This window comes from Seriola aureovittata, chromosome 5, assembly GCF_021018895.1.
Source record: "Seriola aureovittata isolate HTS-2021-v1 ecotype China chromosome 5, ASM2101889v1, whole genome shotgun sequence".
NCBI lineage: Eukaryota > Metazoa > Chordata > Actinopteri > Carangiformes > Carangidae > Seriola > Seriola aureovittata.
The window spans coordinates 8,781,723-8,799,683 of record NC_079368.1 but is presented as its reverse complement, the minus strand read 5'-3'; the positions used below and the strand labels follow the sequence as shown (position 1 = coordinate 8,799,683).

General features: G+C 40.8%; 1 protein-coding gene across 1 annotated transcript in view; it reads left to right on the top strand.

The window, feature by feature from the left end:
* Window positions 1-6,892: 6,892 nt before the first annotated feature.
* The window catches only part of mvb12bb (multivesicular body subunit 12Bb), a 32,483-nt gene continuing 21,414 nt past the window's right edge, over window positions 6,893-17,961 (top strand). Inside the window, exons 1-6 of the mRNA XM_056377255.1 lie at window positions 6,893-6,966; window positions 8,685-8,786; window positions 13,652-13,747; window positions 15,591-15,681; window positions 16,718-16,847; window positions 17,056-17,166. Coding sequence (XP_056233230.1) covers window positions 8,694-8,786; window positions 13,652-13,747; window positions 15,591-15,681; window positions 16,718-16,847; window positions 17,056-17,166 — 521 coding nt within the window. The 5' untranslated portion in view covers window positions 6,893-6,966; window positions 8,685-8,693. The remainder of the gene's footprint in view (window positions 6,967-8,684; window positions 8,787-13,651; window positions 13,748-15,590; window positions 15,682-16,717; window positions 16,848-17,055; window positions 17,167-17,961) is intronic.

Here is a 17,961-nt window from a genome sequence, read left to right as displayed (position 1 = left end):
ACACATTCAAATACATGAGAGAGTTGAGTGACAAAATCCTGCGTGTGTAATAGATGTGACGATCACTGCATGGAGAACGAGAAATAAAAAGGAAGTGCTGTGATAGCTGCAGCCTATCACTACATCTTATGAAACTAATAACTCATTGTGTTCCTTGCTTTTTTTTGATGTGTTTTGATTAATTTTAGTTGCAGGAAGCTCCTGCTCCTAAGAAAAATTGGACGGTGGATATTTTTGCATTAGTTAGCAGGGGAGCAGATGGCTGCTACACACTAAGCCCAGCTCACAAGGAAGTCAGCACTTTTTTGAACTTTCGTGTTGTAGGTGTCTGCGCTGGAGCAGGACCTTCTCCAACCAGTCACCTCACCATGGGAATATTCCCTCTCAGATATTAATGGTCGCCCTTGCCGAGCCGACCACCTCAGCATAAAGCCCACTGGGACGCCGAGCAGCAAATGCCATACCTTTCAAAGCCTCGCTTCTTAATGACACTACACTGACATTGTGGCGCCTTCAAAAACTCCCTGGAAAACATATATCAACCGCTTAGTCGACTAAAACACCTGTGTTGTAATTTGACACGCTGCCCTCTAAATATTTGTTATTACCAAGATATATCGCTGCTCATGAAATGCATCCTTTATCATACAGGTTAGAGGTCCAAATGCCAGATGTCCCACAGCACAGCATGTGGAAAAACATGCAAGAAATACACAGTATGTCTGCATAGTGACAAACGCATGCCAACTGAATTGCAAAGAGGTATAGTAAGTCCATATTGGACACACTTCCCAGAGCACGGAAAGTATGAAAGAGAGAACAACATCTTGTATCATCTATCTTCCTTAAATGCTGAAGCCGTGACAAAGTGGATGGAGAAATTATGATAAATGATAAGACGTATTTAGTCAATATCTGTAATTCCCTTTCTTCACTCTGCTGTGTTTTTATCCTCTGGTTGTTTAGTTGAAAAGACACCCGCTCATTTAAATTGCACTTTGAAGGCCAGATTGTGATCAAATTGAAATGGGCATTGTACATGTTAATATCAATATCTCCATCCAGCAGATAGATTGTCAGGGGGACCTTTTCATGAATTTATATCTTATTTACACTGTGAGGGAAGCATATCTGGAAAACTGTACTGTAGGTGTTTCTTTCTAGGCTAAGTGTTTTCTCTTCTATTTGACCAGATTAGAGTTCAGTTAAAGAAGAACTATATTGAACATCTATGAACCTATTTCAGCTCAGATGAATTCTAATTAAAGCACATGTTCGTACACAACAGAAGACAAAATTGAAAGTACCTTACCATCCTTGACCACTCGTTACACACCACACAGAAACAAATTGTTTTAAAAAAAAAAACGTCTGCATTATGAACAGGATATGTGGTCACACTTTGGACAGTATTGTTTTTCACTGGAGTAAATACTGACTAAGAGTCAGGATCAAAATAAGATGAAATCATTTTGTAACTCATCATGAGAAGGGTTAAGGATCAGACTGTGTACTTTTTGCATCTTTTCCATCTGTCACATCTAATACTTCATCCACAATACATCTAACACTTCATAATGTTAGACCACACTGATTGGATCCTTTAGAAAATGATGTGTCCCAGCATTGTCATGTTCCCAGACGTTTATTGGAAGTAGCTTTTTCTGGCATCCAGGGATCCAGAAAGAAAAAGACATTTGGATCCTATTAGGTGACGAGCAGGTGGAGCACTTCCAAGACTTACACGGACATCAAACTTTTATTATGTTAAATAATCAGTGCAAAAGATGGTCAAGTTGACCTAGCATACATGTTATTACTAGCAAAGGTGCTAAAGTAATAACATAAACAACGGCTCTGTTCTGCTCAAGTGTCTCAGCAAGCCATGAGCGCGTGACAGTGAGCCTGCACGCCCGAAACCAGAGCAGCTACATGGAATTCAGCCATCATTCATTTCATTCATTACACCTTTTGCAAATTTATTTCATGGCTCAACAATAAGAAAGACACTAACACCCGGGTATATACAGCACATTAAATCCTGAGCACCTGAGCTGACCACAGATACATCAGTGGGTCAGGAGAAGAATTTTAAACTCTCTCCTGAAGGAGAGCGGTAGCCAGTGATGTTTGTGAAGGATTGTGGGTAATATGATGATGTTTCTACACTGTCATTAGGATAATAGCAGCACTGTTCTGAATATACTGGAGTTTCTGGTGACTCCTGGCAGGACTCCCAAAAACAAGAGCGCTGCAGCAGTAAAGCCTTGTCCTGCCCTTTCAGGAAGGACCTCAGGCTTTATATTAGTATTCTTAAATAATATTTTTATGTCTGCCATAAATATCATTGTGAATACAACCTTAACCTTTTTTACTCTACTTCGCCTAAACACCAGTTATCAACTTAGCTGCACATTAGCTTTAAGAAATTATCTTTTTAAAATATGTTGTCTCCCACTTATATTCTGCACTGTAGATTTTCCAGCACACATAGTTTGTCATGTCAGGTGTAAATAATAATATTAACAAGTGCTGCAGCCCATTCAGTTTTGCTAAATCCAGGGCTCCTGCATTGTGTTTGCAGCTTCACTCGCATCATCACGTTATTCGTAACATCTGGGCTTCTCCTAATATGACAAGTCAAACCGTCTGTAGTGAAAAGGGTCTCCTGCTCATAATTTCATGGAGTTTGGTGACCACCGGTGTAATGACACTGGATAGCAGTCCCGTCCAGCAAGAGGGGCAAGAGCAAGTGCTCTACTCTGCTGGCAGTGCGCTGAGTGAGATGTGTGTCAGTATGAGCAGCCCTGGGAACTGAGAACATGACAGGAAGATGAGTGAAAAGTACCATGCAACACAACGCAACATCCCCTCCGAGGAGAAAGACATGGTGGTGTCTCATAATGTGTAATGTCTTGTTACCCTGCACACACACTCACACACCTAACCCAACTATTCAGAATCCATAAAGAATTTCAATTTCCTACACGAGATACCTGAGAAATATCTAATTACACGACTGAAGAATGATTGAAGGGTGTAGTAATGGACTGAATGGTGACGCTGTGAAACACCTTGTTACGAACAGTTTCCTGGATGCCATCAGTCAGAAATGCAGCAGGGAAATACGGCAGCAACAAGTAGCTGACTCTATACAGTCGATGGAACCCAACCTCTCTGCGTGCTTTAACACACAAAGTGAGAGGATCCAAAGGGAAAGGACGAGCGCAGGGACCAGAGCAAAGGACAAGGGGATCATACTGCCCAAAAAATGTTTGCAGAGTCGATACTGAACACCGTTGTTGAGGTTACTATTTATCTCATGCCAGCCAAGTTGGCACGCACATCTGGCGCTGGGTACTTAGTGCAATTATTTATGATTTCCTCCAAGATTTAAAAGCTCTTCGCCCGGCCTTGTAATGCAGTAACTGATTGCACTGCTAATGTAATTAAGGGGAGATTATGATGTCCACGTGGCACACCAGATGGTGGCATTCACAGCGATGGGGGAAGGCACAACTGGCACACCACTGCACAAGGGCAGTGAGGCGCAGTCAGTCGGAGCAGTCCAGACTCCCCACCAGACGGAGGAAAGTATATGTGTGTATGCATGCATGCGTGTGTGTGTGTGTGTGTGTGTGTGTGTGGTGTGCATGCACATGTGAGTGTATGGTTGTGTGTTTGATGATAAGTTGAGCAATGAAGTGTAAGCTGGTAGGGATGACTGTATGTAAAATACTACCAAAGAAAGTGCTTAAGCCAGACTGACCGTCTCTGAGCACATGAGATACATGTACACTCTGAAAAACCCACTGTTTGGTCTTGGAAGAAATCTCTTTTTCATGTGATTCATTTTAAACTACAAATGTGAAGAATTACAAAATGACTCAAACATTTTCAACTTTCGACTTGCAATTCAGTACTTTAGCCAAGCACACAGATGGCATAAATGGAAAATTAAATCACATTTGGCAAAGCCATCATGTTTCAAGAGATTTTTCAGCCAAGGCAACAATGAGACGAGACCAAACTGACCTTTAATTAGAAAAAAAGCATGATATTATAGAGCCTTGCAAGGCTGTGTCCTATGGGGGCACTAAGGGTAGGCTTCTTAAAGCTTGTTATTATAAGCTATTCAGGAGACACAGGGATTTTTTTTTATGTGTAGACAGAAAAGGAGAGTGGGGAGGGTGTGTGTGTGTGTGTGTGGGGGGGTATATACGAAATGAGACCTGCAGATTTCTACACAGACCGTAATGGGTTCACGCGGGTGACGGGGACGTTGGGGCGCAGTAGATTTCCCAAGTTGAGATAGGGATATTATTACTCTCAGGGTGGCAACACAGAAATCTCCATCTTCAGTCCCCAGACTGGTGTCAGCAAATTACAAAACACAGTGAATGACCTTTACACATGAAAAGAAAACCTTTGCTGTTTTTTATCATTTGGGTGCAAAGTCATTCACAGAGGTATAATTTTGGTCCAGGGGCTCCTCTGTCATCCACTGATTACCACTCACGACTACAACATTGTTAAGACTTAGCAGAATATGTGTAGGATATGTTTGCACATGATGGGATGATCCGGTGTTTATGGGGTCGACTTTAACTGAGATGTGTCATAAAGTATACGTGAAACAAAGCGTGAACAAAGAAATCACAGTTTTAATGAACCTTTTCAAAATGCCAGCTGTAATGCTATGCATCCTACACTGGCTGCTCCCCCACAGAAATCTGCCACAGCCATCATTCATCTTACCCCACAGACCTCAGCGTGCGATGCGCCGCACATTAAAACACTGTAATAGCTGATGGCTTTCACAGTTAGCATGTGTTGCTGATATCTCCAGACTCTCAACGAGTGTTTCGTCAGCTATTCCATAATTAGACCATTACTTTAGCAGGTGTAGCTCTTCTCAGCCGGAGCATGTGTTGTTATTTTTTTCTTTTCTACTGACACCTGAAATTTTTATCTTATCAACAAATTCTTCACAAAATGAGCATGCCTGTTTCAGAGGCTTGTCAGCACCTTGAAGTCATGGCATGTGTTGGTGGGTTTGAGGTGGGAAGTGGTGATGATGGGGGGGGGGGGTCTGGGGGGCAGGGTGGTGTTAGAGAAGCTGATGAAGTAAGACTATTGTAAAAGGAGAGCGTCTTCCACCACGGAAATGTCTCTGCTGTAATTATTAGTCATTGATATCGACATAGAGCAATCTATAAACATCCATTATGTGCTGCAGTGGTACGGTATATGATCTGAAGAATACAGCAGGCTGGGGTCTTCATAGTTGTTAAGTCAACGATAAATGTATTCTTAAGTCAAATACTGACCTAAATCACTTAATACAGTATTATTCTGTTCAGTTTATATCTGAAATTTGATCTGCAATTATTTTGATAATGGATTAACCATTTAACTGAATTTTAAAGTAAATTAAACAAACTAGGTTCCCAAATGTGACAATTGCTGCTTTTGTTGGTCCTATTGTAAATTGAATATTTGGGGGGTTTGGACTCTTGGTCTTGTAATCATTAGTTGCAGCCCCAGTTCAGTTGGTCCTAAATGTTTATACTGAGGAACAAAACCGAAGAATGGTTTTTATCATTATCAAGCATCATCACAACAGGAAGATGAAGCCTTAACAAGCAAACACCTTGTTTCATGCAGGCCTATTGATTTAATTCATTTTAAATACGCTGCCTCTTCAGTTAACATCAACAGTAAGGGTGGAGGAGGTGAAAGCTGCTGCTCGTCTGAGGTGTCAGTTTTCCTCTGAACGTCTGCCCTCTCATTATATAAGCTTTATACATTGTAAAAAAGTGAAAACTGATCACATCATGTAAGCCAATAAATACATTTCACTGTGTGTGTGGTCCCAGTGAAGACACCCTACTGGCATATGGTGCCATGTCACAAAGCAGAGCAACAAGTCTTTGATTTGAATAAATTAGGATAATGGCTGCACAGTGAAATAAGTTATATGATTGGTATGATGGGGGTAGAAATAATAAACTTGGTGATGGGAAAGCATCTGTCGCCCGCTGGTGTTTTGGACAGTCTACAAAGTGGCTTTCAAGTTTTGTACTCTGGGAGATGTACATCCTAATGTTACAGCTAAGCTAATACATTGCTCTTTATCTTACTTTTATCTGATTACAGTAATGACATGTGATGATTAGAGAGACAACCAGCTGTCAGAAGGCGTGACCTGTAGATACATCCATGTAATGATCGTCATTTAGTGAAGCACAACCTTAATTTAGTTATCAAAGCCAAATTGGCTCTCAAAAGTTATTGCGAAGAAATGCATCCACCAGTCAACGTGGCATTGTCGGCCCAGGCCTTTATTCTCTATGTGTGCACTATTCACTCTGACAAAGTAAATTGGCATGTTTACCGCTCATATGGCTTTCTGATAGTGCTTTCATAAGATGTCCTCATTTGTTGAATTAAAAATCTGTGCTGCACTCATTGACTCTGTATGATAGGACTATTCATCAACAACTCATGATAGCTATAAGCATAAATAATGAAATTCTAAAAAGGCAAATACAGTGAGCAAGTTTCACTGCAGGCTGGACCCCTAAGATAAATTCAAATCAGCTCCCAAAAGGGATTGTGCATGAAAGCTTACAACAACACCGACCACGGAAAAAACGACACAAAATCAGTGTTAAAAAACAGTTACAGTAATAGTTGTATGGGAACTTTTTCATTAATAAATAAACAGAAAAAAATTATAATAAAGTTTTCTTTTCTTTTCTTTTCTTTTTTTTCTTTTCTTTTTTTTTTTTTTAAATAAAATAAAGTAAAAATAAAAATCCCATCACTGTCATGCAAGGATTGGTTTTTGGTTAATAATTTATTACCCATGACACCCGGAAGCGTTTACCTCCCACAGGTTGGCGGGGTGAAGTCCAGAGTTGCTCAGGTGGCAGCGCTACGCAGGACGAAACATTTAAACAGGTAAAAAACAGAATAAACAACACGTCCAGGAAACTGTTTTTTTAGCTTCACTTCTGTGTCTAATGGCGCAGAGGGGTTTGTGGTGCAGCAGCAGTAATTAGGCGACAGGTGATTCATCTGGCAGGGTGCTGCACATTAGCTATTTATAAGGTTAGCTAACGTTACCATGAGTCCCCATGTTTACCTCTGTGAAGCAGCCATTACGTCATGAGCACTTAAAACTTACTTGTAATGAAGGAGTTTATAGCAAGTTTGCACAAATTTAACACTGAACTAAGCTAAAACTAAACCTAGCATTGATTTATCCTCAAGGTCCACAGGAGTTGTTGGGGCAAATGACTAATTGCTAGTAAAAAAAAATACTAGAATAAAGACAACAGACTGTTAGATATACAGTAAACCACATTTGTTTGTCAGTTTTATGACAGTACAACAGGTGCAGTTTAGCTGTAAATCATCTGCCTGGTGGCTCATTATATCAGTGTATGGATCTTAATTTAGTTATGTGTATTATATAGCCGTACCATATGTTAGCTAGCTGACTGGTAAACTGCTATGTTAGGTAAAAGGCATAGATTAATTACTGACAAATGATATGTTAGCTTCCTCACTCACCAACTTACATGAGTTTTATTGCAGATTTTCAACACAATGAGAAATCAGACCAGCTCAGCAATGTTCTTCTTATGTGACAATTAATTAACTTCTACTTAGTAATGCAATATAAATCTGGCAGTTGATATCATAGAAAAGACAAGACATAAAAATACTGCAATATTGTCACTAACATTGAATTCTATATAGTAGGCTAATATGCCTGTACTACTACTATTTATGAAGACAAGTTTGTATGCTGCAGTCATTGTTAACCTAGTATTGGATATCACAGGCACACTAAAAGTTTGTTTACCGTCTTTGAGTACGCAGTGGTGTTTTCCATGGGAGACAGAAATAAGTTTAGATGGATTTTTCTTTGGTCTGCCTGGATGAGTCTAAGCCTTGATGTTGTGCTGGAAAACAAAGCTCATTTTGAACAAATTAATGTTACAAAGAGATCCTTCATCCTATTAGCTAATTTGCTATCCTGTTTCATTTGAATAAGTACAGCTATCTAACATTTGTTAAAGAGACAGCTGTTTCTGGAGTAAATCCCCTAATTTGATCAGCTTAATTGCAATAGATTTCGTAAACATCAAGATTGAATGCAGCGACTTTGTCAGTTAGTACAAGAATGCTTTAAACCTAATCTAATAAAATTGCATAAGGGAACCTTTGCAAAGCCACTTACCCCGTAAAAGGCTTGCTTACCCATTAGGCAAAAATTCCCTTAGACAGGAATAGATAGCAATTGATTGGGACTTCCTTGAAAATATGTGATCACTCTGCCTAATTTGTGATTTGGTGAAGTCATTGGGTGGTCTCCAAATGCTGTTTTGTCACTGGTCTCACTTGTCATTTGATTCTGGATTAGGCGGCCACTTTTTCTTCTAGATTCTAATAAGCCTCATCAAGAAGTCAATAACGTGGTCATTTTAGCCAAGAAAAACCTTGCCCGTGCTCCATGTATTGACCCAGGGGGATGCAATTCTCATTTTGTTTAACTATCTGCATTTTATGTGTTTATTCAAAGCAAATTTCAAATTCAACCACTGTTGATCAGTAAGTTTGCTCTGCTGAAAGGCCAAAAACGTGATGAGGCTCTTCTGCTTTTCACATAGAGCTTCAACATGTCTGAAGTGAGCAGTCAGCTGCCTCCAGACCCCATCTCTGCAGTTGGAGTCATCACTTCACTCAACAAGGCTCCTGATGGCTACTATGTTGTGAGTAATCATTTGAAACCATAGATGACTTCATGTTTTCAATATATTGGTTGGTTTAATGGGCTTCGATTAAGCTCAGAAGTTTTTTTTTTTCCTACTTTAAAAGTCACGGGTGCAATTAGAGCTTTTGTCTCTGTTCCCTGATGTTGGTTGTACATGTAATTGTTGTAACTGATTGTATGAAACAACGCACAGCCAGGATGTTGGCAGCTTTCCAAGGTGTTTTTGTTGGAGCTGTTAGATGACTTATTCATTAAGTTTACTTTGATGATTAGGAGGATTCCCTTCCTGACATTGCTATTGGTTGCCACAAGTATTACAGACACACCAGGGGCAAAAATTTAATGATGCTTGGTTGATGCCCACCAGTCGTTTAAGTCTACCACCATGTTTCCCCTATACACAAGTACAACGACAACTGCACTATTAATAGGAATGTGTCAGGATGTAAAGTAGCATAAGATGGGCTATGTGTATATATATATATATATATATATATATATATATATTAACTTTCCCTGGTCGTGAAAGAGATGGAGAGATTCACAAATGAAAAGGGTGTGTAAGTTTAACAAAGCACAAAACAAGCTCAAGGGCAGATCTCTCTTCCTCCCTCTCTCTCTTCCTATTCAGACTTCTTCTTGCTTTCACCCTACGCCCTCAAACCCTCCTTCTTCCCCCCCAGTTTTATCTCTTCCTGCTCCACCCTGCACACCCAGCTTGTTCTAATTTCTGGCAGATGATGGTGGGTTGGCATCAGAATGGAGCCACTGGCAGGGGAACTATGTACACACCACACAGTAGTGACAAACAGAGAGAAACCCCATCAGACTTCCTCCTCTGCTGCTCCAGTACGCCAGTACATTTCAGCTGACGTGCAAATACTGTGTATGTTCTGGGGGGGCTAAAAGCTGAATGTGGCACTGATTTACTCCTGTAATATACATATATATACACTCAGTAAATTGTAAATACTATTTTTTGTTAACTTAAAGGTACAGCAGCAGTTGGAAATTTGGAAACAGTGTGGACTTGTTGCATCATTCAGGAAGACAATAAAAGTGTAGACATATTAATAAACATTGGAAACTATTACTGCATTCAAATACAAAGAATCGCCTCATGTCACTACATACAACAGCTCATTTATGTTTTTGGATCATGATTTGGATTATGAATTCATACTGCCACAAAACCAAAAATGACCAGGGCATAGTGCAAACTAGGGCTGTTCCCTAAAAATGGATTAGTCGATGCATCAGTTGAGAAGCCCTTGAGCCATTCGCTGGCCCTTTTTTTGTATTGCCTCATAGGACACTAAGCAATATACAGGAGCAACAGTGTAGCAGGCTGTAAACTTTACAAACCGAGCCTTGTCTTAAATTGACCAAACCACAAAAGTAACTATAATGGAAGGACGGCACAGCGCAGGGTAACTCGTTTCTGTTGACCACTCCAATACTTACACCTCAAGTTTCCAGCGGACAGTTTAGCAGGAGAGACACTCTGCAGCGCTGTAGGATTTTTATAACTGAGCTATGACCGCAATGCCAACTACTGTTTTTTAAGGTAAAACATGAGAACAGGGTTACAATACAGACAGCTTAAAGCCTGTCTTTAATAGTATTATTTTCAGTAATATAATTCAGTCTGTGTCAGTTTTCCTTTGTAAAATGAAATTTAAAAAAAACCAAAACGTATTGTTCAAGGTGATAAAATATCAGTGGGATACCTATGAATAAAAAGTCAAGTATAAGTCAGCCTCCAAGATAAAATTCAAGGCTTTTCAGACTCTGAAGCACTATTTCAGAAGCATTTGTCCCATCTTCAACAGCATCTTCTGAGCATCACTCTGTGGTCTTTCATCTGCAAACTTGAAATACAAACAAAAATATCAACACTCGTATCAGTGTTACTAATGCAGTGCTGAGAAAGGGGAAGTCTCAGGATATTACGCTGTATTGATTTGTTTTTCCTTTCATACCAGACTTCTTTTCAAATTCCTCCTTAATACTGACTGCTTACCATACTTACCATACTTTTTATACAGCAGATCAAAGGGTTGATTAACTCTTTTGCTCTCTGATACGGTGCGCTCACATCTCTGAACTTGAGCAGGTTGTTCCAACACAAGAGAGCACAGGCCCAGATCAAACACTGTTCCACTGGGATCAGGAGCTTTGCTGAAGCACCAGCAGCCACCCAACATCAAACACCATGAGTAGACTAATGCACACTCACACTCTGTGCACAGGTTGCAAAGGGGATATGTGTGTATTTCAAATTTGCCTCAGCGTTTGACATGTTATGCTCATAAACTCATTGATGAGATGTAAGTTCATTACATGTCGTGCATCTAGTGCTAGCGTCTGATTAGCTAGGATGCCCAATAGCTGCTTATTTGTTTTTGAGGAGGCGCCTGCACTTTAATGGTGTAGGTTGACATTTTGGTGAGCTTCTTCTTGCCAAGAGAAGATGGATACCATTTTCCTGCCGGTGTGCTAACTCTAGGGCCAGTGAGCTAGGGCCAGAAGGCGCTTAGCTTAGCATGAAGACTGGAAGAAGGAGGAAACATCTAGCCTAGCTCTGACTAAAGCTCAAAAATACACCCAACAGCACCTCTAAAAGCTAACTAGCTAGGATGTTGCATCCTAATTGTTTCATTCTCTCTGTTTCTTTTCATTAATTTCTGCTCAGAAGTGCTGGGAAAACTGTTGTTTGTCAGGTAACAGTGACAGCATGGAAATTTAGTTTTTTTGGAGATTAAATGAACAAGAAATAACGTTAATAAGTGAGCTTTAGTTATTTTTAACTTTAGGGAGGGAGCCAAGCTAGCTGATCCCCCTGCTTCCAGTCTGTAGCTAAGCTAATCGCTCCCTGGCTCTAATGTTTGCTCCTTCCTTAATGCACAGATGTGAGACTTATATCAATCTTTTCATCTAAATCTCGGCAAGTAAGCCAGAAACCACATATCCAAAAATGTCAAACTATTACTCAGAATAAAAGAACTTTTCAAAGTAACTGCAGCTGTAGTTCTTTAATATAAAGTCAGAAGTCAGTTTATCTGTTTTCAGTTGAGAGAAAGGATCCAAAACATGTTTTTCTTTTCAGTTTTTCTGTTCTCCTTTGAAGGGACTGTTTTTTTCCCTTGTACCTTTCTTATGTCTTCTCCATCTGGTTTCACTCTCCAGAGATTTTTGATTGTATGCCTTTATATCTTTGTATTCACAGCTGTGCTTCTCAGTGCTTCGTAGCAACTTGCTGGTGATGTCGGTCTCCAGAGATGCTTCATAGGAAAATTCAGCACCCCCTAAAGACTTGCTTCATAGGTGGGCTTTCAGATCACTGTATGCGTAAGATTTTAGGAAGTGGCAGTTGAATCTGTCACTGCATTTTACATCAAATGATGCAGCCATATTTTAATATCATAGCCATGACGTCTCTTATTAGACGTGTGGCATTCTTCTCATTGAAGCCTGTAATGATGGAGCCAGACAGTGGCAGGCTTGAAAGTATTAGAGAAGAGCCACCGCAACTTTACACATGCCTCTCCTGCCGTGGCTCAGCAGTTGGCGTTTCACATTCAAGCTGCGTAGCATCCTTGCTGCCGGCGGCTGTGGCAGGATGATGCCTGAGGTGCCTCCTAGGAGGACCGTGCCCTCGTTACTCCTCAACTTGACTTTGGGTTTCACAAAGCGAGCCCTTTGTTTACGCTGACAGGATGCGCTGGCTACTGACCTGGAAAAAGTGGCCAAGACGGGTTGTCTTGTAAAGAAGAGGGAGGCTGGTGATGTATAGGCTCCTTCTGGGACCTTTCATGGAACTGCTGTTGGAGACGCCCCGTAATCCCTCTCTCCGCTCATCTTGTGCTCTTTCTCTCTCTCTCATCCCACTATCTATCTCTGTTCCCCACTCTAGTCTCCCACTCTCATCCCATCTAGTCAGTGGTGGTTTTGCATGAATCTCCCCATGCCATGTTTCCCCCACCCAGTCACCGGGGGTCATTCATCATTATTGTCAAGGGGGTAATGTGTGTGGGTGGGTGCAGAGATCTATGACTTCTTCATTTGAATGAACCTCATTAGATTGACTCTTCTTTGTAAAGGATCCCTTTAGAAAACAGGTCTGGCAGTTATTTAGGTGATTCTCACATGATAGCCAATGGAACATGACGTTTCAGCCAACCGTATTTGCTCGAACGATGGAGGAGTCTCGGTGATGCAGTCTGCAGGTTATATTTTGCTTTATCGTTCTGCCCTCCACACCTACATTTACATAGCAATGTAGTTTAGGACCTTGAGCTTGACTTGTGGTGCCCACATGCTGTCAATATGATGCAGTCTATTTTTTTACTGACTCCACTGATCATTTACAACTATGAATGAGCTTATTGTACAAGGACAAGCTGCTGAGGTCTCTGGGTTTGGACTTATTTAGACATGGAATTGCTTTAAATGCTCAATAGCAGTTAAAGTATTCAAAGTGCATGTGCAGTATTCTCAGTTTATCTAAAAAAAAAAAACAGATACATTCCACATTTACCCCAAATATAATCCTTGCTTTCCCACAGAAGCACACTGAAGTTTGGTTTCCTTATTAGAGCAGATCCTTGTCAGGGCATCTTTAATCAGCCTGGTCCCGAGGGATGATATTTTTAGCCACCTTTTTGGAGGCTAAGACTCCTTTACCCACGCAGAGCACTAATGAGATGGAGCGCTAGTGTAGGCAAGCGTTAATTAAGGCTAGTATGCAAGGGAAGAGGCAAAAGCAACACGCTTGTGGCATACATACATTAACTTTATCCCACCTCCTGCATGTTTTTTTTCACTCCTTGTTTTTTTTTCTCTCTCTTTTTTTCCACGTAGGTTGCACAAACAACAGATGGCTCTGATGCCGACCTGTGGAAGGACGGCTTATTCAAATCCAAGGTCACTCGCTACCTCTGTTTCACCAGAAAAACTGTAAGTGTGAATGTAAACTTCTGCCTTTCCCTATGCATTTCGCACTAACACATCATCTGCAGCACTTTTCTTGTCTGCCAGCGGTTATTATCTCAGTTTGCTGCTGCCAGAATATCTTTTTGCACTTTGCACTTTGATCAGTGAAAGTCCCATTTAAAAAGGCCATCGTTGGCAGGGCAGTTTTGAACTTTTACATATAATGGATTTGCATGCATATTCCAGATGAATAATACCTCTGTGAGATATTTTTCATGTTGTAGGCCCTCCTGAGGATATTATTTATGTTTATTCATGAAATAACAATGAGCTGTATTTTAACTATTCCAATTTATTCAATCAACAACGTCCCTGTAGAGGAAACGGTTACCAACCAGTAATTCTTGAAAGCTGATGTGCATATTACTGTGAATATGAAAATACTTCTTTTTATGTAAGAAATTACTCCACAAAAAAACACCTTTAGTGTAGTTGTACATATATATATATATATATATCCCAATTTGAGCAGCACTGACTCCTGTGGCTGAAATGATCTTTGAATGTTTCTCATAATCCTGTTGGGTCATTTTTGGACTCATCTGCTGCCTGCAGCCTGCAACTGATGTGTTGTTGCATGGCTGTCAGTAGCTCTGTGGCCATAAATACACCTGCAAACATCTCCTGGATTATGAACCTGTCTAACCTCAGCTCATACAGCTTACTATTGGCTGTCTATTTCCCTGGGTTTCTGGTAGATAATGCAGACAGCATTGTAAACAAAACCTGCATTTCTTTTGTTATTATTTTGCATCAGCTCAATTTTAGGACTTAATCAAGTCTTTTTTTTTTTTTTTTTTTTTTGTACAATATGTCCTCTAAAAGCCAGGCAACTTGGCAGCGGCTGCCTCGTGCCTGAGCTCAATCTGCTCCTCAGTTTAGTATATAGCATACAAATAGCCTCCCCCTAGTTCCTGTATATTATCTTAAAATGTCTGTCCACATTGTTTTAAAGACTTTGACACAAATAAAACATGACAGAGCCATCAACAAAGGCTATTTTGTCTGCCAGTCAATGGAGCTCCCACTGTAATTGTCTATGACAAAAACAGATTCTGTAAAATTAGCCCCTGAATTATGTGGGGGGAAATAAATAGTTTGTGATTTATCATACTCTAGGTTGGAGGTAGATAGCCCCTTTTGTCAGGCCCTGATGGAAAAAATCTCTCCAGTAAAAGGGGAAAACACTAAAAAAGGTTCCATGCATAGTAATAACATTCATCCATATTTCTCCTTAAGTCAGTATAAAAACTATGAATAAAAAATGTCTCTAATGGTAATGACTGTCGGGCAACAGTAGCAGTGGAATCCAGCCTTTTCGGACGCATCAAGTCACGCCTGGCTCGCCCCACTCTCTACTGCCGCTGTGTATTATTGCAATTTATTATGGCAAAAAATGAAAATGTAATGGGAGGCAGGGAAGAGTCATGCTTGAAAATGTCAACTACACAGACCCTGATTGTTTTTAACCAGTCCCATTCTGTTGATCAGACTGCCTGCTCTGTCTCCCATCATCCCACAGCTTCTCGCCAAAAGGTTGAGAATGATTACAAGTTCACAGATGCATTCTCTCATTGCAAAAAAAAAAAAGGCTATTAGAGAGTAATTACTTCAGCTATTTTGTCAACCCTTCTCTTTAGAGACATCCTGAGCTTTTAGTAAATCATTGACTCTATTATCTCTACATTTTCTTTTCTGAGCCCTCCAAAAAATGACTAACCTTTTTCTTTTCCTTGCTCGCTGTCCTTTTAAAAAGTTGAATTTGCATAGATGACATTAAATTTCCTGCATGTGCTCTGTCTTCCAGGGGCCCGGCGTTGTTGTGGACATGAAGCTGACTGACATTAAGGACACGTTGCCAGAGGGCTTCACACCTGTGCAAGAAACAATGGACACAAGTAAGTAAACAGTCAATACCAACCACAGGCTCACTCCCCTCCTCTTCTTGTTTTTTCACTCTCCGACCAGCTTACGCAGAGGTCCTCAGGGGCAGCTTTGCTTGAGATAGTGAATGTTTTATGGGTGCAGGTTAGCTTAATTTATGGCAGACTGTGGGAATAAAATAAACATTTTGCCCTGGAGGTACAAGAGAAGAGAATCATGAGTCATTGTTTATCTCAGCTGGAGCTGTGCTTTTCTTTATGAGGGGCTTATTTATTTATGTATTTATTTGGGGAAAGGACGAGTGGATGGGGGTTATCTAATATTAATGAAATGCATTCCCCAATGCTTTAGTGCTTTTTGAGTGCTATGTATTTCCCCCTCACTATCCATGCCTTAGAAATGTAATAATATTTTGGTGTGGGGAGTGAGGACAGCTTGTTTATTATTTTTATTATCATTGCATTTACACTGCACTTTCTAGTGTTGCTGGGGAAATAAATGAGCGAGGCACAGATGCAATATAGGAAAGCATGGCAATGCTTTTTTATTTATTTATATTTCTTTTTGCCAGAATGAAGAAAAGAGATTATGTTTTGTTTGGCTTTGGTGTAATTTAATGTTTTATTACTTCATGTGAATCCATGTTTAATGTATACATGTGGCATTATGTATGAGTTCCTATCCCGAATCTCCACTTTAAATCCCTGTTGTGCACTAAAGCTGATGGAGGATTCACTTGCTTCTGTCATTTTACCTACTAAAATGATAAAAATGATAATAATGCATGTGGATTTTGTGGCTTTCCGCTGTCCAGTTATTTCCCTTTGAGCATAGCAAGTCACCAAGAAACTGATATTGGCTCATCTCTTATTCTGAGGCTGGTGAAGACTAAATAGCAAAGTATAAGTGGGATTTATGAATATATATTTCTCCTAGAGGTTCAACATGTCTATAGATTTTTTTTTTTTAGCCTGAAACTAAGAGAAGACAGGAGTGAATATGCGACCACGTATTCCAGTCTGACACCCTCATGTGTACCTGACTCATCAGAGGAAACTGCCATGAGGAAGAGGAGGCTCTGTGTGAAAATCAGCCCTCGTGCAGCTGCTGAGGTGGCGGTATATGACATCCAGATCGTTGCAAAGTCCAAGTACCATCTTGTTAACTACAGCTGCATAGGGTGAGCAGTTTGGCACCGGAAATGGATGCAGTCATGATGTCTTGTATCTCCTATCAGTCACCATACTTTGTGACATTGTGTACATATAGAATATAAAACTTTTTAATTAGCTTGAAGCATAACTAACCAAGCTTTTTAAAACTATGAAACTGTGTGTTTGTGTGTGTGTGTTTGTGTGTGTGTGTGTCTTTCTTCTTCATCTTTGCAGTGAGATTAACAATATGGGACTATGGTATCGAATGGGAGATGTTCCTCAGCATCAGCCGTCCCAGGAAACGTCCATCACAGCCAGCACTGACGCCTCGCCCAGCACAGCAAGGTAATGTCATATTACAATATTCAGGAGCGCCTCTTGAAGTTCAGCTTTCCTCCTTCCTTTCCTTTTTATTTCACGCTCAGTGTACTCTCGAGCTGTTGTTGCGCTTCCGTACCATATGTACGACAATGAAGACACAAGCAATTGATCACTCCCGGGCAATCTGCCGTAAAGGTTGTGGCTGGACAACGAGGTAGCGAGGGTGAACCGGAGAGACAGGCTAACTAGACAGGATCCCCTGAACAAGAACATGAGTTCAATGAGGGCTAAACTCCTGCTATTTGTGGTGTGTCCCAGGAGGCAGAGGCAGGTCGCTCCTCTGACTGTGTTGACAGGAGTGTTGTTCTGTGCAGACAAAGAGGAGGAGATGTAGCCCGGAGAGGGAGCGACAGCTGCAGAGGAAGGGAGGAGAGCTCCAAGATCTCCGCCATGCTGGAGTGTCTGTGCGTGCGTGCGCGTGTGTGTGTGTGTGTGTGTGTGTGTGTGTGTCGCCTCCTCTGCTCATGCTGCTCAGGCTTCCTCCGCCTCAGGCCTCACAGAGAATGGAGCAACCCTTTGTACTGTGTCCAGATCAAACAGCTCAATTATTTATTGCAATGAAGAACTTGGGGATTTCCACAGCAAATTGTAAATAAACAATTGAGACTCCTTCGGTGTGGCGTTGCTGAGGAGAGGGAGGCTTGGCACGGGATGCTGACGGCTTTGCCAACTTGAATTGCTATGCTTTGCCATCCTGTGCTGGGCTGAGTAAAAGCCACTTAAAAGCCACAACAGGCCAGAGCGGTGGATGCCAGCAGG